This window comes from Achroia grisella, unplaced genomic scaffold, assembly GCF_030625045.1.
Source record: "Achroia grisella isolate CSIRO2021 unplaced genomic scaffold, CSIRO_AGI_Agris_v1 utg784, whole genome shotgun sequence".
Lineage (NCBI taxonomy): Eukaryota > Metazoa > Arthropoda > Insecta > Lepidoptera > Pyralidae > Achroia > Achroia grisella.
This window is the reverse complement of record NW_026713024.1, coordinates 1,627,274-1,651,665: the sequence shown is the minus strand read 5'-3', so window position 1 is coordinate 1,651,665 and position 24,392 is coordinate 1,627,274. Positions and strand designations below refer to the sequence as shown.

General features: G+C 33.0%; 1 protein-coding gene across 2 annotated transcripts in view; it reads right to left on the bottom strand.

Moving 5' to 3' along the window:
* The window catches only part of LOC131851499 (uridine-cytidine kinase-like 1), a 44,074-nt gene extending 20,437 nt beyond the window's left edge, over positions 1-23,637 (bottom strand). The window contains exons 1-2 of one of the 2 annotated variants that reach the window (XM_059202005.1): positions 23,506-23,637; positions 13,623-13,747 (exon numbers count right to left, since the gene is read on the bottom strand). In XM_059202005.1, coding sequence (XP_059057988.1) covers positions 13,623-13,747; positions 23,506-23,558 — 178 coding nt within the window. In that variant the 5' untranslated portion in view covers positions 23,559-23,637. Of the gene's footprint in view, positions 1-13,622; positions 13,748-23,109 lie in introns of both variants that reach the window. The other variant, XM_059202006.1, reaches the window with a different exon arrangement.
* Between the last annotated feature and the right edge of the window lie 755 nt (positions 23,638-24,392).

Sequence of the window (24,392 nt, the reverse complement as noted above, 5' to 3'; positions counted from 1 at the left end):
ACTCGCTATTACATTATAATAATTTTCACTTAATCTTACCAATAAATAATACTACATGCCGTAATTTATTTATAACGTTGAACTCGCCTTTGGTCCGTGATATTTCCACAGATAATTTAAAATTTATTATCTTTGCAATGTGAAGATTATAAATAGATCGGGTACTAGCGACCTGACCGGGCTGAACATATTTAACTATGTAACTATAGTTTATGAACATTTTTAACTATAGACTTAATTTTTTTTCTTATTAATTAAAAAAAAATATTTTGTTTGTATAATCTTTTGTTATTATGAATTACATCGCTTTATTAATCATAGTGCGGGTACAATTCCTTCCACTTCATTTCTACAATATTTGTATTTACGAGTAATTTTTTTTGAACAGGGTGGGTGTTTTCTTTGTATATTATGTATGTATTTAAATATCTCTATCAGTTGTCTAGGACCCATAACACAAGCTCTGCTTAGCTAGTGACTAGATGGCGCTGTGTGTATTGTCCTGAGATAACATATTCAAATAGTAAATAAAAATACACGTGTATAATCACAATAAGGTCGTGGGATCCGAACTTTATAAACACGGTTTGCTAGCAAAAATAAATACAAGATAAAGTAAAAATGTGCTAAATATAGATAACTACGCCATTACGTTTACTTATCTTAAATTTGTTATTCTTCTGCTCGCATAATTAATTACATTGCGTCGTAAGTAGAGATGAAATTATTAGAGTTTATTATAAATTATTAAAGTAAAATTTCTGATCATAATTAATTACAATGCGACGTAAGTAGAGATGAAATTATTAAAGAGTTTATTATAAATTATTAAAGTAAAATTTCTGCTCATAATTAATTACATTGCGACGTAAGTAGAGATGAAATTATTAGAGTTTATTATAAATTATTAAAGTAAAATTTCTGCTCATAATTAATTACAATGCGACGTAAGTAGAGATGAAATTATGAAAGAGTTTATTATAAATTATTAAAGTAAAATATTCTGCTCATAATTAATTACATTGTGACTTAAGTAGAGATGAAATTATGAAAGAGTTTATTATAAATTATTAAAGTAAAATATTCTGCTCATAATTAATTATATTGTGACGTAAGTAGAGATGAAATTATGAAAGAGTTTATTATAAATTATTAAAGTAAAATATTCTGCTCATAATTAATTACATTGCGACGTAAGCAGAGATGAAATTATGAAAGAGTTTATTATAAATTATTAAAGTAAAGTATTCTGCTCATAATTAATTACATTGTGACGTAAGTAGAGATGAAATTATTAAAGAGTTTATTATAAATTATTAAAGTAAAATATTCTGCTCATAATTAATTACATTGTGACGTAAGTAGAGATGAAATTATGAAAGAGTTTATTATAAATTATTAAAGTAAAATATTCTGCTCATAATTAATTACATTGTGACGTAAGTAGAGATGAAATTATGAAAGAGTTTATTATAAATTATTAAAGTAAAATATTCTGCTCATAATTAATTACATTGTGACGTAAGTAGAGATGAAATTATGAAAGAGTTTATTATAAATTATTAAAGTAAAATATTCTGCTCATAATTAATTACACTGCGACGTAAGTAGGGATGAAATTATGAAAGAGTTTATTATAAATTATTAAAGTAAAATATTTTTAGCAGACTGTATGGTATATATATGCTATATAGACGGTATAACTATATGGTAGGAGCTAAGTCGGCGCTAGAGAATTTTATTTCAAACTAGCTGTACATACGACTTCGTCCGCGTGGAATAAAACTTTATTTTTCTAAAATAAAAGTAGCCAAAGTTACTCCTTATTACACTGCCAAAAAATTCCGTCAAAATCGGTCCAGCCATTTCAGAGATTAGCCGGAACAGACAGACAGACAAAAATTGTTAAAAATGTTATTTTGGTGTATGTACCGTGTTTATACTAATATGCATGTAGTAAAAAACGGTTATTTCAATATTACAAACAGACACTCCAATTTTATTTATATGTATAGATGTATAGATTTCATTATTTAGTTGTAACAAACTTATAGACGGACGGACAAAATTCGCTTTACGATACCTAGTATGGATAAGTCATCTGTCAGCGAAGCTCACCAACCTTTCCTGTTTTTTTATTAGATGATAATGGTATGATGTACCCGCCTGCACTAACGGACGGGGCACCAGTGGAGGGTGATAAGATGAGCATGAGGTCAGGTCAGTTAGCCCATTGTGGCAAATATATCAGAAATTTATCAATATTGTTTCCAGGGTGCGTGGAGGTCAATCTGACATGGTACATTTCCAGTAATGGGGTCATCAGCCCTCATTACTAACAATCCGGGGGGACCTTTCTTGTTAGTGGTCAAATTCCGACCGTTATTGGATCTACACCCATATTGCGGCACGTGTTTCGCCTCTAAACGAGGCATCATCAGACAATGTGTAGAATTTGGTATACTCGTAGTGCGGTCGCGGAATAGTCTACACTAGGCTCCAACGCGAAATAGTCAACACTAAGCTCCAAACTGTATTCATTGTCCGATGATGCCTCATTAAACACGTCGACTATCCGGAGTCTAGTTTTGACTATACCGCATTGGAGCCTAGTGTTGACTATTCCGCGATCGCACTACGAGTATATCCAAACTCTATTCATTGTCACATGATGCCTCTTTAAACACGTAGACTATTCGGAGTCTAGTTTTGACTATACCGCGTTGGAGCCTAGTGTTGACTATTCCGCGACCACACTACGAGTATATCCAAACTCTATTCATTGTCCGATGATGCCTCATTAAACACGTCGACTATCCGGAGTCTAGTTTTGACTATACCGCGTTGGAGCCTAGTGTTGAGTATTCCGCGACCGCACTACGAGTATATCCAAACTCTATTCATTGTCCGATGATGCCTCGTTAAAGACGTCGACTATCCGGAGTCTAGTTTTGACTATACCGCGTTGGAGCCCAGTGTTGACTATTCCGCGACCGCACTACGAGTATATCCAAACTCTATTCATTGTCCGATGATGCCTCCTTAAACGCGTCGACTATTCGGAGTCTAGTTTAGACTATACCGCGTTGGAGCCTAGTGTTGACTATTCCGCGATCGCACTACGAGTATATCCAAACTCTATTCATTGTCCGATGATGTTTCGTTAAACACGTTGCCTATTCGGAGTCTAGTTTTGACTATACCGCGTTGGAGCCTAGTGTTGACTATTCCGCGACCACACTACGAGTATATCCAAACTATATTCATTGTCCGATGCCTCATTAAACACGTCGACTATCCGGAGTCTAGTTTTGACTATACCGCGTTGGAGCCTAGTGTTGACTATTCCGCGACCGCACTACGAGTATATCCAAACTCTATTCATAGTCCGATGATGCCTCATTTAAACGCGAAACACATGTCACAATATGTTAGATAATATAAATCCTAATGGATTTAGCATACTTAATAGTAATGAAACAAACTTCCGCCAAATAACACCCAATTAGATAAAATATACAAAAAAACCTTGAAACTTTAGAATGGAGAAGGATACACTATCTTTTGTCTCACAAACGTATATAACAGGTACTTATATGATTTTGGGATGGAGAGGGATAGACTGTTTTTTGTCTCAGTCTGTTATGGTTATATGAAGTCGCAGGCTGACACTAGTTGCATATAAATGGGCGAGTCTTGTTTGGACGCCGGTCTGATAATGTGTTTATTTACTTAGATGACTGATTTGAACACAAATTCACACATAATTTGAAGATTCACGAACGAACATATATTGTGACGTCATTAAATTAAAGCGGGAAAAATAGTACTACATATATACAACTAGCTGTGCCCGCGACTTCGTCCGCGTTTTATAGTGACCTTTACCAAATAATGAAAAAATATTTAATAATCTAACCCAAAAAAGTCAAAGAAAAAAGTTTCATCGTTCTAGCTTTATAAATGACGATTTTCAATACAAACATTCATCCCCTATTTTTTTTACTCCCTTAAGGGTAACATTTTACAAATTTGAATGTCATATTTATTAATATCTAATCAACAGCCTAAAAAATAACTTTCAATCTTCTAGCATGAAAAATGGCTATACTTCCATATACTTCCATCTCCCCTTCAACACCTTACAACTCATTTTAGCCTATGTACTTTATCAGTGTCTAGACTATCTGTGTACCAAAATTCATTTAAATCGATTAAGTAGTTTTGGCGTGAGAGAGACAGATAGAGTTATTTTCGCATATTACTAAGAATTGTAACACACAATATTATGCATATGCATGACAAGACCACACACACACACACACAGACGTGCCGTGCGAGGAATCGACCCGCAACCATCGGAAGTAAGGCGTGCTAAACCGCTAGACAACCAAGACCGTCATATGCTAATAAATTTCAATTAACTAATTAACAGCATCGGATATACGTAGATTAGATAGGTCGACGTAGATTGTTAGTAATGTGGATTGATAACCCCATTGCAGAATGTACCATGTCAGATCGACCTCCACGCGGTTCCCCCTGGAAACCATCGTGTTAAATTCCTGATGAATTTGTCACGATGGGCTAACTGATCTGACATGCTCATCTTATCATCCTCCACTGGTGCCCCGCCAGCGTAGACCGTTAGCGCAGGCGATGCACCATTCCATTATCATCCATAAAAAAAAATTCAATAGGGTTAAATAACTCTTAAATGAAGAGCAGTGACGGACTCGGTGGTCTAGCGGCTTAATACACCGCTTGACTTCCGATGGTCGCGGTTTCGATTCCTCCCACGGTGCAATATTCATTCATTCATCATTCATTCAAACATTTGTATTCATGAGTATGCTCGTTCGTATCGGTCTGTGTGTTTTCTATTTATAACATGTAAGTATTTATATCAGTTGTCTAGTACCCACAACACAAGCTATGGTTACAGTGCGACTAGATTCTTTATTAACTTAAGGAATTCTTAATCTCTTATTATATATGTTTTTTGTTTGTATTAGTACAAACAAAAAATAAATATAGGATATAACATAACAGTAAAAAAAAAATAGGCATTATAAGAAAAGTGCCTTTAAATTGTGTTAATTGTCCAGGGTTATTTATTTATTTTGCATTCGATTATATTTACCTTTTTTACTTCGCCAAAATCTCTCATATACCACTTAATCTGCCCACCCCAATAGCAAACAGCTGTCATAATCTAAATCTGTACATACAAATAAAATTGGAGTGTCTGTTTGTAAAATTGAAGTAACCGTTTTTTACTACATGCATATGAATATAAATACAGTACATATACCAAAATAACATTTTTTACCATTTTTGTCTGTCTGTTTGTTCCGGCTAACATCTGAAATGGCTGGACCGATTTTGACGGGACTTTTTTTGGCAGATAGCCGATGTAATAAGGAGTAACTTAGGCTACTTTTATTTTAGAAAAATAGTTTATTTGCACGCGGACGATGTCGCGAGTAAGGCTATTATAAGAATAATTAAAATGTAAATGTGTATCATGAATAAATATTATTATTATTATTACTAATTACCTTTACAACGAATATATATCAACCGACAAACAGCATACAAGTCTGTTGATATTTCAATCCACAATAAGGAAAAGATACAACATCGTAACACCAAAATAACAGTAATTGAAAGCAACACTGTTAAACGTTCACCAAAAGTTGTCTATGCGTAAAATCTATTACAATACATGTATATACATATCTATATGTATCTTGCAAATTGATATGATACTCGTAATTAACACTAAAATGTTCTAATAATATACGTTTTCAGCAACTTACGAGCTGGAATGGAACGTAAACAATGTTATCGCGCAGAGTTTGTTAACCGACTGAATAAGTGAACAATCTGAACACGTTATATTCACAAGCAAGGCCAAATTGGCAGGTTGAGGGCCAATGTCACATAAACGGTATGGACTGGCGACATTAAAAAATTTATACGTCACGGTCGTTAATTTCCATAGAGCTGCCGTTTTTTTTAAGTCTTTTTTTTTAAGATTTTTTTTTAACATTTTTTTTATGCAACCGCCTGCTTTTTCAATTCAAAATATGAATTCATGTAGGTCTATTACAGACTCTTATGATATGTCAAATCTACCGAATTATATCGAGATGAGAAGAACTGACAAGAAAGTCAGCTCGTATTCATTTCAAATAAACGTTGTACATGTTTACAATAAAAATGAATCTGATTTTAAATTGAAATTTGGGAGAATAGAGTGACCACCAGCATATGCTATTGCAAAAGGAAAGAGTCTAATCAGTGTTCGTTACCTGAACCTTTAATAATCAAATAGGACATTAAAAAGCTCTAATAACGAGCTACTTGCATCAGTACTCTAATAGGTTATTGTTATTGAGTAAAAACAATATGCATCATGACTAGGGCCCTCACTGGTCTGCTGGTAGTCGGTGGCGGGGCACCAATGGCATTGATAAGTTTGAGTATGAGTTCAGGTCAGTGAGCCCATAGTGACAATTTAACCCGCGACATCGCTTGAATAACTTCATTACTGACTGCTAGATGGCGCTGAAATAGCAAAATTTTTTTTATAAAAATTATTCTATTTTTTTAATAAAAAGTATCCTAAATTCATTCGAATACCTCCAAGAACATGTGTACAAAATTTCCTAATGATCAGTTCAGTAGTTTTCACCTGAAAGAGTAACAAACATCCCTGATTATACATTTAACAATATTAGTAAGGATATAGGTTAATGTACGTATGTAACGTACTTTTGTCCGCGACTGTATGGGTTCTATGCCGTTTTTTAATACATATGATGTAACTTGGGTTTTTCTAAATTGTCGTACGGGGGAATACCCAAACAATATACTGATCATGACCAGATAGGTTGTGCGTTTTATGTGACCCACACAACCGCATATAAAAGGGAAAGGGGATTTAGTAATGTAGACTCTTGACCTCCGGTTCCTCCTGGAAACCATCTATAGAATAGAATACAATAGAAAATAATTTAATAAAAATAAACTTACATTGAAGCACTTTTGAATAGTCATCACATTTTTTTAATCTACCTCTCATTCGGAAAGCTTTTCATAGCAAGAAGAACGAGCAAGAAACTTGCGTTTTGCTCTTTTAAATAATGTTGTTGTTACTTTACATTTTAAGTTGAAGTGTATGAATATAAACTACCAATTAGCACTAGTTCAATTAAATACTCAATTAGAAAAAAATATTAAATATACAACCAACTGGTTAAACAACCAAATAAGAGGAAATCAATCGTGGTGATTAAAGCAGACCAATCCCTAGAAGCAGCACCCGTTTACGAGTATGATGAAGGAGCCAGCCATATTTTAGGGAGCACAATGACCCGGCAACCAATAAATCAAATATGTATAAATGTTCATATTGTGTTCGTATCGAACCTATGACCATGAAAGGTAACCCGATGTGTTAAACCATTAGACCAGTAGTCTAAACACATAAGTCATTACATAGGACATGTAGGATCATATATGTAGTAACGTTCATATGTTACGTTACAACGAATCGCTTAATGCAAATTAATGTAGGGCTGCCAATATCTATTTTTAAACTTGTGTACATTTTACCGTCATACTTCGACTTTTTACAAAGTATTTTGTATCAAGACACACTACAAAGTCATCTGCGTGGGCACCTTAGCTTCACGTATTTAAAACGACACTCGGTTTTGTTTCCCTTTGCTTCAAATATTGAAAACAACACTCAGTTTTGTTTAACTTTTCTTCACATATTTAAAATGACACTCAGTTTTGTTTCCCTTTGCTTCACGTATTTAAAACGACACTTAGTTTTGTTTAACTTTGCTTCACATACTGAAAACAGCTCTCAGTTTTATTTACCTTTGCTTCACGTATCTAAAATGACACTGAGTTTTGTTTACCATATATTTAAAACGACACTCAGTTTTGTTAGCGTAACTCTGGTCAGCTGTCAATGTGTTAGTTAAGTGAGAAATGAAAGTTAATTTTAGTTGTTAGCATTCGTAACCAAGTTTACTATTATTATAATAATAATTAACTAACAAAGGTTAACCAGTCTTTACCTGTCTAAAAGAATCTGGTTAACTATGGACTACGGGGGGAAATCGATTCTTAGTAATACTCATGACTCCATTACTGACATGGTACATTGCTGTACCATGTCAGGCTGACCTTCACGCGGTACCCCCTGGAAACCATCGTTATAAATTCCTGGTGAATTTGTCACGATGGGCTGACCTGACCTCATGCTCATCTTATTATCCTCCACTGGTGCCCCGCGTAAACCGTTGGCGCAGGCGGGTGCACCATTCCATATATCATCCATAAAAAAAACTATGGATAACAGGGGGTATTGTTAGTAATATGTTCAATAAAATATATATTTGTCTGTAGGTCTATTGCAGACTATTATGATATGTCAGATCTACTTCAACTTACTGATCTATAATGGATAAAACATCTGACGTTTGTTTTGTGGATTCCCGTGAAACATGTTCGCCTAGTGTGAGGTTCTATATATATATATATCTTTGTATAAGCTTTGTTATATATATAAGATTCTAAATATATAAAATTTTGTAAGTTTTACTATCCATATAAAATTCGAAAATAAATAAAGATTCTGATTTTAGATTTTATAAACTTACATCCACTTAAATCAATTAATGACGGCCTCGCTGGTCTAGCGGTTTAACACACTTTATTTCCAAAGGTCGCGGGTTCGATTCCTCGCATGGTGCAAGCATTTGTATTCATGAGCATGATGTTTGTATCGGTCTGGGTGTCTTCTATATATATTACGCATGTATTTAAAATATATCTATGATTATATCAGTTGTCTAGTACCCATAACACAAGCTCTGCTTACCATGGGACTAGATGGCGCTGTGTTAATTGTCCAGGGTTATCTATTTATAATTATTTATATAAAGATTTTGACTTTAAATTTTTTCTATCAACTGAACGGTGAGGTAAGACAGTGAATTTACAGGGTATGTACCCTGTAATTTCACTGTAATACCATATAATATCTTAATCCTCTGGAAACCGAACGCATGAGATGTAGCACGGGCGTCACGTGAATACATTATCTTGTTTTGCTATAGTCAACCATCCGGTTGGACAACTGTCAGCTGGAGAAATATATAAGGAAGTTGCCAAACATTAATTAACAATATTTATAGACTTATATGCACTTAATGACGTCCTCGCTGATCTAATCTAGCGGTTTAGCACAGCGCTCTACTTCCGATGATCGCGAGTTCGATTCAGACACAAGTAAAAAAAAAAATTGTTTTTTATGTAAGTACCGTATATACTTTCATATGCATTTAGTGAAAAAATGTTAATTTGAAATTACAAACAAACACTTCATTTATAGATTAATTCAGAGCGATCTAAAAAGGAAGCGATCAAAGAAGGATCGAATTTTAATACAAGTATTAAAATTCGAACTTTAATATTAAGGTTTTTAGACATGACAGCCTCGGTGGCTTAGCGGTTTAGCACATGACTTTACTTCCGATGATCGCGGGTTCGATTCCTCGCTCGGTGCAAACATTTGTATCCATGAGTATGATTGTTTGTATGGGTCTGAGTGTTTTCTATGTATATTATGTATGTATTTACAAAAAAAAAAACATCTAAGTATTTATATCAGTTATCTAGTACCCAGAATAGAAGTTCTGCAAAACTACATATATTGGGACTAGATGGCGCTGTGTTAATTATCCAGGGTTTTTACGCCTTTTAGTGAGAAGAGGATCTTGCTGGTATAATCAAACTCAGAGATTCCAGGCTAGTTTTTTATTACTTGAAAATAGGTTACAGTGATTGCGTGTGATAATGCGTATAATGATCGTTGGCGAATTTCGAATATGAATATGTAACGGTTGATATATTGTCTATGGCCCGCTGAAATACCGTCGTTCCAGGGTTGCTATAGTAAAATAATATATTGGGCCAAATATAGTACAACCGCGCCTGAACACAGGGTTATTTATACACTATCTGCTTTGTATATTAACTTCTTCCAAATGCAAAAACACCAGCTACTCACAGCATATTGATTATAATAATAATTTTAAGGAATGGAATAAAAAAAATACTACATGTAATGTTGCCATCCATGTTTATGAGCGAGAAATAAATAGAAATAGAATAGAAAACATAATACAAATAGGATAAAAAACACACAGAGCTATGCAAACGATTATAGTAATTAATTAAAATGTTTGCACCGTGCGAGGAATCGAACCTGCGACTATCGGAAGTAAAGCGGTGTATCAAACCGTTAGACCACCGAGACCATCATTACATAGTATAAAACAAAGTCGATGTCGCTGTCTGTCCGTCCCTATGTATGCTTAAATCTCTAAAGCTATGCAACGGATTTTGAAGCGGTTTTTTTAATAGATAGAGTGATTCAAGAGGAAGGTTTATATATATAACTAGCTTTTGCCCGCGGCTTCGCTCGCGTTAATTTATTCTCTTAGGGGTGGAATTCATCAATAATCCTTTCTTAGGGGATGCCTATGTCATAGTAGCTTTATGCATGCAAAGTCTCAGCCCGATCGGTTTGAAATTGACAAAGTTTCATACACTTTCATCCCTAATTTTATCCCCTTGGGGGTAGAATTAATCAAAATCCTTTCTTAGCTGATGCCTACGTCATAACATCTACCTGCAATGTAAATTTCACTCCTCCGTCTAGTGGCTTGGGCTGTGCGTTGATAGATCACTATGTCAGTTAGTCACTTTTGAGTTATATATATTTATAGAGTAGTTAGTCACAAATAAAATTTTATATAGTGGCAACCCTGTTCCAGAACTCCGGCATGGGTGGTCTAAATACACCATGATGACAACTGAGTCACGTTACACTGTACATAATGATAGTCGTACACTATGAACAATCATCAAATGATATTCGACCTTAAGTAGTTGTAATAGCGACGTTACAGTACTTGAAATCAAGTGGATATGTCTGTTAAATTGTGATAAATTATTCTGCAATATGGGACAATTGGCGGGAAAACGTGCCGTGGTCACTTCGCAATATGGTGATCAGTAAAGTGACCAACTATACTCATTTACAGAGTTTTATACAATTTTTTCAGAAACCGTACTCTTTACAAATACTGTACTCTGAAACTCATTTGTATAATTTTATACTCATTTGTAGTAAGAATAAATTTATATTTAAACTAGCTGTACTAGTTAAAAATAAAAGATTTTTTCTAAAATAAAAGTAGTCTAAATTACTCGTTATTACATCAGCTACCTGCCAAAAAAAGTCCCGTCAAAATCGGTCCACCCAGACAGACCGATATTGTAAAAAAAAATATTTTGTATATGTACCGTATTTATATTCATATACATGTAGTAACAATGGTTATTTCAATATTACAAACAGACACTCCAATTTTATTTATATTTATAGATTTCATTATGAATAATTTAGTCGTAACAAACTTATAGGCGGACGGACAAAATTCGCTTTACGATACCTAGTATGGATAAGTCATCTGTCAGCGAAGCGTAGCAACCTTTCCTGTTTTTTTTATTAGATGATAATGGTATGATCTACCCGCCTGCACTAACGGTTTACACTGACGGGGCACCAGTGGAGGGTGATAAGATGAGCATGAGGTCAGGTCAGTTAGCCCATTGTAAAAAATTATTATTTCAATATTACAAACAGACACTCCAATTTTATTTATACGTATAGATGTAGGCATATAGATAAAGAAAATTTGAGACGAAATGGAACGATGAGACAATAGAACTTGACAAAAGATGGATAGAAATCTTACGGCATTTTAGAGTTGAACATATCCCACATGAAAAATTAAATTTTTAATAGAAATTTCATTATTATGTCCCTATTCCAGGCACAAATGCTGATGTTGAAAGGGTATTTTCACTAGGGAATGATTATTGGAGCAGTGATATATATATATATATATATATATATATAGGGAATAATAATATAATTCATAGGGAAAAAAAGTAAAATTATAATGTAAAACTTGACGTTCATAAGCGGCTAAAATGTCCTACATAAATAAATGATTAATGAATTTGAATTTGAGAAGTCGCAACTTTCTGTAAAAACATTATCTGCCGTCTTAATATGCAAAATGAAAGTTGTTTGGATGTGGCTACATTATTAGACGAGCATCCGTATTTAGCAAAAAAAACCACTCCGAAAAAATGTATATTTTAAAAAGAAAATAATTTTTTTTTTACCTATGAAATACTTGCAAAGTGTACTCTTTTTGAACAAAAAATAGTTGGTCACCGTATGATCAGGAATGATTTGCATGTAATAACAATACATCTAGTGCAGTGTTTTTCAATCTTTTTGATTTCGCGACCTCCCTGACCCGACCTGTACAGGTTAAGATATTCTAGCGACCCCCTTGTGTCATAGTTTTCTATGACCAAAGAAATAATTTAATTAAAAGCCTATATACGTTAGTTAGGTAAAAAATAGTTTTTATTTTAGTACATTTATCTATTATTCACGCGGGCCACACTGCGTCGGCGCTGGCGACGTTGCCACATCGTAAAATTATTTGATTATTAACGTTTCAAAAATATCACAAAAAATTGATAAACTTTTGAAAAATAAACAAGCAATACCTCTTCTCTAAAATTGTGTCTTAGTTGTATATGAACCTCGACTTTTTCTTTCAGCCGACGACCCCCCCAGTAAGGCTTTGAAAAACACTGATCTAGTGTTTCCCAACCTTTTTTGTGTCATATCCCACATTAGCCTTTATAAATTTCTTATGTATGTCACATCACATTGAGGGGGCCCTATCGCCCCCCTCAATATAACATGCATAATATTTAATATTGGGGGAAAGGGTTTCATAGTAATGTGGATTGATGATCTTATTGCTAGAAATGTATGGTACATTGCTAGGCTAGGTTAGGTTGACCTCCACGTTTCCCCCTGGAAACCATCGTAATAAATTCTTGGTGAATTTGTCACGATGGGCTAGTTGACCTGACTTCATGTTCATATCATCCTCTACTGGTACCCCGCTTGCGTAAACCATTAGCGCAGCGATGCACCACTCCATTGGTGGGGTTCTTTTGTAATGAGATGATATGTGAGATGACGTGTAAATAAAATGTACGTTTGCAGCAGAAGATTTGTATTGTCTTTTCTTTAATTTCCTTTTACAATAGTGTCAATGTGTATGATGAAACTGATGTATTTGACAACTAAACTATTATAAAATCGTAATCGGTGAGGAGGCCGTATATACACCTAACAATTGTCATCCATAAAAAGATCATTTAAGTAATCAGTAGTAAATCGTTAACGACACACAGTAAGTAAATCTTAAAAACATATAATGAAAAACTGAAATTAAAATTATAAAAATTTTAATAAAGATGGTTCTTATTTATTTAATATTTTAATTCAGTGATAAAAAAAATATTTATAAATTTGCTGTGGGTCGCGAGCTTCACGTTGAGAAACACTGGTCTATACGTATTTCACGCTAGGTCATAGTCAGTACGAAGCGGGTTATTATTATGGTTAGCTTCCTGCCGATTGGACTCACCCGTGGATGGCGGGCGGTAGGGCCTCACGTTGGGGACCGTGGTGGGCGAGGCCGGAGCCCTGCTGGCGAAGTCCTCATCATCCAGGAACACTTGCTCGCTCAGCTCCAACGCCAATTCAGTATCACTGTTGTGACAAGTATTAACATATACTATACAAATATAATATAACTGCTGAAAATATCATATGATTGCATACAGAGTGCATAGCAGTCTATATAGATTATCGCATGCCTCTTACTTGTTACTGTGCATTTATTTAAAACTAGCTGTACCCCCGCGATTTCGTCCGCGTGGAATTTAACTTTCATTTTCTAAAATAAAAGTAACCTAAGTTACTCCTTATTACATCAGCTACCTGCCAATAAAAGTCCCGTCAGCCATTAAAGAGATTAGCCAGAACAGACAGACAATAATTGTAAAAAAATGTTCTTTTGGTGTATGTACCGTATTTATATTCATATGCAAGAGCATGTAGTAAAAAACAGTTATTTCAATATTACAAACTTTTATTGACATGTATAAATAACATTTATTCAAAAGAGCAATGCGCAAGTTTCTTGCTCGTTCTTCTTGTGATCAAATCAAATCATATATCTGTTAGTTTATTCACATTGTGTACATATGTAGATGTTTATGTCTAACATTAAGTGAAAATCCCGTAAATCCCGTGCATGAACTACTGTCATGAACGTTTCTCTGCGTGATGAGTCTACATCCCGAATGAGTGGTAGAATAAAATAAAATATCTATTCAAAATTAAAAACACTTTTGAATAGTCATATTTTTTTCATATCCTACGTATTTGATTAAAGATTATTTCTATTCTATTCAAATAACTCTGTCTCTTGTTTCTTGAGAGCGCCGTGCGTACCTAACTCGTTTACTACCCCGCATTACTCCCGAGAGGTTGTGAGTTCTAATCACAAACTTCCATCCCCTACTTCACCCCTTTTAGATTATTTTCTAAGATACAACATAGCTGAGGACGAGCCTCGTAAAAAGTGTAATCTAAATTGATTCTGAAGTCTTGTCTGTTTAGTCGTGATAAGATAACAGACAGACACACACTTCCCCATTCATAATATTAGTATTTTAAATCCATTCTGATTATTTTTTTATGAATATTGTGTGAATATAGTTAACTTACATCTCTCTCATACACATAGGCTGTTTTTGATTCTACCCCTCATTCATAACGCAGACTCATTAAGAACGAGCTAGAAACTTGTGTTGATCTTTTAAATTAAAATTTTTGTACAGAATTATTACAAGAATATTAGAAAATAAACAAGCACTACCTTCCCTTAAAATCGTGTCTTTGTTGTATATGAACCTCGACTTTTTCTTTCAGCGGACGACCCCCCAGTAAGCCTACGCGACCCACAGATTGAAAACCACTGATCTAGTGTTTCCCAACTTTATTTGTGTCATATCTCACATTAGACTTTATAAATTTCTTATATATATCAGATATACATATACAGAATGATTTTTTTGGAATTTTGTGTGAATACAGGTGAAATCTACACAGGATGAGAGAGATGGGTGTTACCTGTATTCACACAATATTCCTAAAATAATAATTACTTCCGAACAATTTTCATTTAAAATAGCAACACACAAGTTTCTTGCTCGATCTTGATGAGTCTGCGTTACGAATGAGTTATGGAATAAAAAAAAAATATGACTATTCAAAAGTGCTTACTAATGTATTTTTGAAGTCATATGATTTGACGGCCTCGATGTTCTAGCGGTCTGGTCGGTCGGTCTGGGTGTTTTCTATGTATATATTTAAAAAAAAAAAAGTATAAGTCTTTATATCAGTTGTCTAGTACCCATAAGACAAGCTCTGCTTTCCGTGGGACTAGATGGTGCTGTGTTAATTGTCCAGAGGTATTTATTTATTTACATGTTAGTTATATAGATTATTTTTATTCTTCTCAATATTTGTAACGTATTCAAAAAGCGAAAATAGTAGGAAATATTATTTTATCAGTGATAACATGTAAACATAACATCTTGATACGTTATCATGCACTGCATTATTTATAGCAAATTTAATGTACTACTTACATTATATTTATACGTCCATACTAATTTACCTATTTCGGTTATCGGTTTTAGTTACCGTTTATTTATTTAGGTTACCGGTTCACGATTAAACAGCTGATCTTAATAGAATTCGATATGAAGATGTAATAGTTGTTTTGTCTTTAATATACATTATTTATACTATTAACAGGACTTTAACACTAATATTTTTAGGGTAAATATAGTTCGATATGTTTCCGTCACCGGAGAGTCAGTCAGATTTGATATATAAAGTTTTTTTTTTGTATCAACCAGAAATAAACTCCCACCTTGACTTAGTTAACTCCCTAGTACTCCGACGTACACCCAGTACGTTTACTACTTTTTTGTATCAGCTAGATTTGAACTCCCGACCTACCTACTACCTACCATAGGGATAGTAAACCACTACGCAACGGCAACCTCAAGATCTCTTTAAGTATTTAATTTAATTGCATTAATAAATAAAATGACTTCTTAAATCTGAGCGTATATGTAAAACATATAAAACGTCACTGTAAAATCAGATAAATATATATAATTTGATACACAAAGTTCATTTAGTGTCGGCCAGAATTGAACTCCCGACCGACTTGGATGTACGTCGGGGTAGTCAACTTCATAATCATCAAAAGTGCTTCATCGCTTCGGTGCCCCGAAATCTCTAACTATTTAATTTAATTTCATTAATAAATAAAACGTAATGAGTTCTTAAAAATGAGCGGGACATGTGTATATATGTTTTTATACGGTTTCCATCAAAACATACAAAATAATCAATTTCCCGAGAACTTGTTATCATCACCTCGTAAGTAATTCTATTTGTGTTTGTTTGTATTTCAGGTAAATAAATACGTCAAATATGTTATTGCAATATTATACTGCATAGGGTTGTCACAAATTTGAGGCAGCGCGCCAAATAAATGGTGCGTGTGTATTTCTTAATGGAATGGTGCACCCGCCTGCGCTAACGGTTTACGCTGGCGAGGCACCAGTGGAGGATGATAAGATATTTTATGTTACCATGATACACTTAACACCAGTGGAAGCTAATATAATAAGAATGATGTAAGATCATTTAGCCAAACATTGCGAATTGATAACTACCATTTTCAATGGGACAGCGTGGTCGACCGGATATGCTAACATTGCTACCAATGGAGCCAATAGTTTTTTTTTTTCTCTTGTGCTCCAGCGATCGGGACCATTAGTTCTAATTACTGGTTAGGTAAAGTCGCCGGTGTATATCTGGATTTCTTCTGGTTTACCATATGACTTTTGAGAAGCTTCCACGCGTTATTATTTTTAATAGATGGAGTGAAATAAATGGAATTGTACAACCGCCTGCGCTATATACATACTAGTCGTGCCCGCGGATTCTCCGTGAAATCTATAGCCTATATGTTATTCTGATGTATAAGCTATGTTATTACTGTAAAATCCAAATTTGAGACAACAAACACTAAATAAATGACCCTGGACCCTGCGTGTGTATTTCTTAATGGAATGGTGCACCCGCCTGCGCTAACGGTTTACGCTGGTGAGGCACCAGTGGAGGATGATAAGATGAGCTTGAATTCAGGTCAGTTAGTCCATCGAGACTAATTCACAAGGAATTTATCACGGTAGTTTCCAGGGAGAACCGCGCAGGGGCCAACCAGACATGGTGCATTGTTAACAATGGAGCTCTTAGTCCACATTACTGACTATCCGTTCCCCAAGCCACGGTAGATCCAAATATACCCTGCGGACATGTTAAGTATTGTATTCATAACAACATTAATAGTTGACATATTCATATTCATATTTCGTTTATTAACCAATGTAAAAAACTTCTTTACATATATGGCAAGTCATAACATACATATTTATATAAATTCAATCCAATTACAATTATATTAATTAATAAAATTACATTAATAATAACTAATAACATAATATGTTCCGTAGTCATTATTACGACATAATTATATTTAGGTCTAAATACTCGGTAATATTATAAAAAGGATGTTTTTCAAAAAAAGATTTTATTTTAGTTTTGAATTGTTTTGGGGGTAATTCTCTTATGTGCATAGGTAGTTTAATTTTATAAATTAAGGACTGGTATGCTCTAGTTCACATTAATAATAATCTATAATGATATAATGATGAATGACTATCTAATATGCTTCCACAATTAAGTAGTGCGAAATAGGTCGCCCTAACAACGAGATAGGCTAACTGACCTGACTTTAAGCTTATTTAAGCATCCTCCACTGATGCCCCACCAGCGTATACCGTTAAATCAGAAGACACCCAGGTAAACACGAGTGGCGACCTTATGCCTAATCAGTAATTAAAACTATTGGCCCCATTGGTAGCAATGTTACCATATCCGGTCGACCGCCACGCTGTCCTATTGAAAATTGTAGTGATCAATTAGCAATGAATGGCTAAATGATCTTACATCATTCTCATTATATCAGCTTCCACTGGTGCCCCGTAAGTGTATCATGGTAACATAAAATATCACTTCTTTATGTAACGTAATTACTACTTGTAAACAACAGCAAAAAGGTTTAAATCAGAATTTATTATAAATACGTAACTACTCTGCGCGCACTTTGTTTGCGTCACGTTTTTCACATTTTTGCAATATTTTCCATTGCTGTTCCGCCCCTATTGGTCGTAGCGTGATGTTATAAGTAAGCAAGCCTAGCCTTCCTCAAATAATGACATTTCTAACAGTAAAATATTTTTTAAATTTGAACTAGTACATCCTGAGATTGGTGTGTTAAACCAAACAAACTCTTAAATTGTATATATTGGACTACATAATAATAATTACAATTAAAAACACCGACAAAACAATTCTAAAACAAATACTTATTTTTTAATTAAATATAATAAATACTTAAATCAACAATAAACATGTATTTATTTTATTAATTAAGTAATACATAGTAATTATTAATTAGCATTTGTTGCTAATTAATATAACTGTAACAGTAAAAAATATCTGATAAGTTTTGGCTGGTCTAAGGTTCCAAAACGAGAAGTCCAAGGTAAATCATACAAGGTTACATTGAAATGTCTGTAATTTTACGTGGCGCGAGAAAAAAAACAATTATACGTAATAAACACAGATACATTCTTCTGTGAATACATAGAAAGAAGTGGAGCCGTTAACAACCTCTATTTTATTACGATATCATCATATGATGATGAAGTTAGTAGGTATACAGCCCATGGGTACTATTCTAGTGATAGTGAACTCCACTAAATATAATATTTTCCAGTTAATGTAATTTTAAGACTGAACTACTGAAATAATTTAGGCGAAAAGTCTGTGGAACTAATTTGTAAGCATACTTAATATGATGCATAATATTATATGCTGCTATAATAAGTTGCTATCTTAAATGTATTAAATATTGAAAAATATATATCAAAAAAACTAAAACATATTGCATAAATTAAATATCTGTTTTTCAAATTCAAATTCATAAATAATTTATTCATGTAGGACATTTTTTAATCTGCACAGGGGCTTCTAAGGCTTCTAAACAAAATTCTACAAGTGCTTTTCAAACAAGATCGGTTGGAAACTTTGAACATATGTAGGTTAATCTACCATCTGCTAGTACCTATATACAATTTTCGTGTCACATTATTGTCGTATTAGTAGCCATACTTCTCCGAAACAGCTTAACCAATTTTCATGAAATTATATAATAATAATCTCAGGACAATTCACACAGCGCCATCTTAGTCCCAAGTTAAGCTATCAAAAGCTTGTGTTATGGCTAACTGATACAAGTACATAGATATTTTTTTTTCGTAAATACATACATATCATACATAGAAAACACCCAGACCGATACAAACAATCATACTCATGAATACAAATGTTTGTGCCGTGCGAGGAATCGAACCCGCGATCATCGGACGTAAAGCGGTGTGCTAGACCGCTAGACCACCGAGGTCGTCAAAATTTTATATGTATACTTGGTAGGTTCAGACCTACCAAGAATATGTTATCTATTTTTAAATCCCTGAGTGATAACGCTGGCCCATCTCAAAAAAAATCCATTTTATTTTTCGATTAATATTATAAATTTTTTATTTTATGATTTAGCATTAAAACACACAGACAACCCTATATTCCCATCCTTCTATCTTATTTTTTAATAGCGATATCTTACTATATTATAAATGCGAAAGTTTGTGAGTATGGATGGATGTTTGTTACTCTTTCACACAGAAACTACTCAACTGATTTTGTTGAAACTTTACAGTAATATGGCATATACATCAGATAGGCTATAAATTTCATGCAGGTGAAATCGCGTGCATAGCTAGTTAATTTATATATTTCAAAACAAATACTAATTTATATGGAAAAACAATAACAAAACTACAACAAAAAAACAATAACAAAAAAACAAAACAAATAAAAAAAACAAAAAATAACAGTATTGCCACTTCAGCTAATCTGTGTATAAAATTTAATTTTAATCAATCTAGTAATGGGTTATCTAAAAAAGAAACAAACATATATTCATTCTTGCAAACTTTTGTGATTACATAATTAGGAGATCAGTGAACTTTATTGGCAGTGCGAATATAGTGAAATAATCGTATACATCTTATATATAAAATCCTCATGTCACAGTTTTCGTTCCCGCCTCCGAAACGGCTTGACCGATTCTCATGAAATTTTGTGAGAGTATTGAGTAGGTCTGAGAATCGGCCAACATCTATTTTTCATCCCCCTAAATGTTAGGGGTAATCCAGACCAAAATTTTTTTTTTATTTTTTATACAAAATTTTTAGTTTCTATTTTTTTATGATACAACATACAAAAATACATACAATCCTAAATTTTCACCCTTCTATCATCAACTCCTATTTTTTTATAGCGTTATTAATAGTACATATATAATTAAGCAATACATGTGATATATCTGTAACTAGCAAACCAAAGACCCTCCAAATTATTAAATTGCTTCTAACAGGACAGGTACCCTAATATTTGTTTTTTTTTTTATGAATGGTTGCAAGGTAGGTATATTGGAATTAAGGTATAGTTGAATGGTGCACCTGCCTGAACTAATGGTATATGCTGGCAGGCCACAAGTGGACATTGAAGTGAAGTTAGTTACCTTTACCACTGAATGAGGTAATTCAGTAAATGCACCAGGAATTAATCACAATGGTTTGATGGATGACCATCAATGGTGTGCAGGTATGACAATGGTACATTGATGGTAATGCGACCACTAGTTCCCATTAGTAACAATTTCCCCAAAGTTGTTTAAAAAACATGTCAAAAATAGAACTAAAATGATAATGAATAATATATAAAAAAATAACCCTGGATAATTAAAATAACACCTTATTGTCCTATGGCAAACAGAGCTTGTATTATGGGTACAGATAATTGATATACATTTTTCTTTCTAAATACATACAAATATACATTGAAAACACCCAAATTAATACTAATTATCCAATAAAATAATTGAAGCTGAAATAATTTCTCTAGCATTTCAGTGCAGAAATGCTGGCAACATTATAGGAACCTCTGGGTCAGTATGAGATGAGTCGATTTTAGTTGATAATTGTCTTTTCCTTATATAAGAATAAAAAGAACATTGTATTACTAAATTAAAATTAAATTTCGTGCTATATTTTTTGTTTGATGGCAATTAATTAAATTATATTTATTGAATACTTTTATAATGGCTGCAATAATAGAAATAGAATAGAATAGAAAATCATTTATTCAAATAAACTTACATTGAAGCACTTGTCATCACATTTTTTTTAATCACAATCACAAGAAGAATGAACTATTACATATGTAATAGTTGTTCAAGGATAGTTGATATGTAATAGTAAATACTTTAAAAGGTTTCACAATGAATTGAATTTATGAAAATACAATCTATAAAAAAATATTTAAAAAGAAACCAAATACTGGCCAAGCTGCCAGTAACAAACACAATTGTAGTCATGTATTTAGAGCTGATGTTTCTATACAGATTACTTATCTTTGATTGTTATCTGTGTAGGTCAATCTGATTACACTGTGCATTATAATAATTGTGGTAATCCAATAATATTGATGTACTATATTTGTTATCTATAATTACTCAATGAATTGTAATAATCTGACCATAATAGTAACAGTATAGAAAATAATCACTGTATTATTAGATAGATGTACATACAGACACCCTATACTCACACATATACATACTATCCCACTCGCTCTTCTATTACTCATGATTAGCTTGTATTATTTTTGTTTAGCAAATTATTTATATATTGTGCAAATATAGACCTATTGTACATGGTAATTAATATTCTGGTTCCTGCGGGATAGGACCAGCCTAATGAAGGAATTAATGTTAATGTAAACACAGAAAATAGTAAATAAATAAATAATTAATAATAGCAATTTATATTTATAAAATCATAAATGTTATTAATAAATTTCTTATAACAATTGTTTGTGGGGATGTATGTTTATTTAGTATGCTGATTGAGTTATCTCAGTTTTATTAAAATTTATGTGATGTTATAGCATATGCTGGTGGTCACTGTACTCATTGTAAGAAATAGAAATAATCTTTATTCAAATAAACTCATTACAAGCACATTTGAATAGTCATATTTTTTATTCTACCACTCATTCGGAGTGCAGATTCGTCACAAGAAGAATGAGCAAGAAACTTGTGTGTTGCTCTTTTAAATAGATTTTTTTTTAATATAAATAAACTAAATCTAAACCTTAGTTTTAATAAATATGTACAATAACTAACAATGGCATTAGAAAGGCAGATTTGTTGTCAGTTATTTTTAACTGAACTACTTTCAGAACTGATTTAATTATTTTATTTATTTATTAAAGGAAAACCAAGGCTATTCAAGTACATCTTAAATAAAATCAACATATATGTCATAATAAGCCTCTGACAGGCTTTCACTAATAACAATAGACTAATTCTTAAAAAATTTACATCACTATGTATAAAGGCATTATAAAGTTAACAGATGGTAGACTTACCTGTACAGACCTACATGAATAAAGAAAAAAAAATGGTCATTTAAAAGTTCTTTTAAAGGTACCTTTATATCAGAATAATATTAATTTCAGTTAATATGTAATTGATATATGATTTTCTATATGTATACTGGATATTAACATATTTTCGATGCAGTGTATATATTGTGATATATAATATAATAATTAAATAAATTGTCATATACACTTACTTAATTTTAATATTATACCTATTTATATTTATGTTAATAACTAACACCAAACATGAATGTAAACAAACACAAATTATATGCAAATAATAAACATGTAAAGCTGTTAAAAAGCCGACAATAGGAACATTGACGATGTATTTTATAATATCTTACGGGTTTGTGAAGACCAATGGTCCAGTCTCCATTTCCTGTTCCCAATCACTTTATTATGTGACGACGTGTTCAAAAACGCGAGACTTTTCTATCAAGCACGTGTTTTGTTCACACCGCGTACATACAGCGTGAAGCAATCTGCCAATGTACTATAAAAAAGTCTAAAAATAAATCGCAATGCGTGCATGGAGAGGTTATATTGCAAGTTGCGTTTTGTAACAGTTCTATGAATCAAATTCATACAATAATAAAGCGACGCACGTGGTTACACCCCATGGACACAATGATGACTAAGCTAGCGTATGGTAATAAGATTTCTGCTGTGTAGACACTTTATATGACACGAGCCAGCTGGCCAAACAAACAATGGGTAAGGTTAACACACACAAGTTTTACCTATCCGAGCTAGCAGAACTAGGGGTTTCGAATTTATTCAGCTTTCCAGCCATCACTGGTCGTCACTACACAACACTTGTTCAAAGATTGTAATAGTTTATTTTATTCAGTTATTGTACGTGACCGAATGTAAACGAGAGCAAAACACAATACAGTTGAATGCAGGACTACAGGTAGACGATTTGACTTCAGACTTTTTTGACATTTTAATTGACGTCACTTTGATAGATTGACAGACCGATCTGTTGAGTGACGTTTGACTGAACAATTGTCAGGGTTACTAGTCACAAAAATTAATGGAGGCCCATCTAGGCGTATCGTCAATCACGACGTTAACCAGAATCTTTTTAATGGTTTTCAAGCTGCTGGAATAGCACCGACCTTATTGAAAGCTTGAAATAGTAAAGATGTAGGTGTCTAAGCGCTTATTTCTTTTACTTTTTTTATGAACGTTTTGATATTTAGCTATTTAGAAATGTGTTGCGATGCAATAAAAGTTATTTCTAAAGTTGTAAAAAAATATTTTATATCTGTGATTATGTCTTTGTAAAACTGGGTTTTTTCCTAACTAATTGCCTATATTATAATTAATATTTTACTCATATAAACTACGATTTTGTATATGAAAATGTCAATATGATGATATAGTGATACGTTTATACAGATATCTCGGGATATGTTTGTACAATTTTGGCTCATTACTTGTGTCTTCTTGCATACAATTTTCTGTTTAATATAAATTGCATATACACTTTCAATAAGTATTGTTTAGCATAACTTAATTGACCTCACAGTTTGAAATGAAAATTACTTATCTCCTGATATATTGAAATAGCAAAATTGTGACGCTATTTACCTTTGCTATTTATATTCACCACATAACGTTT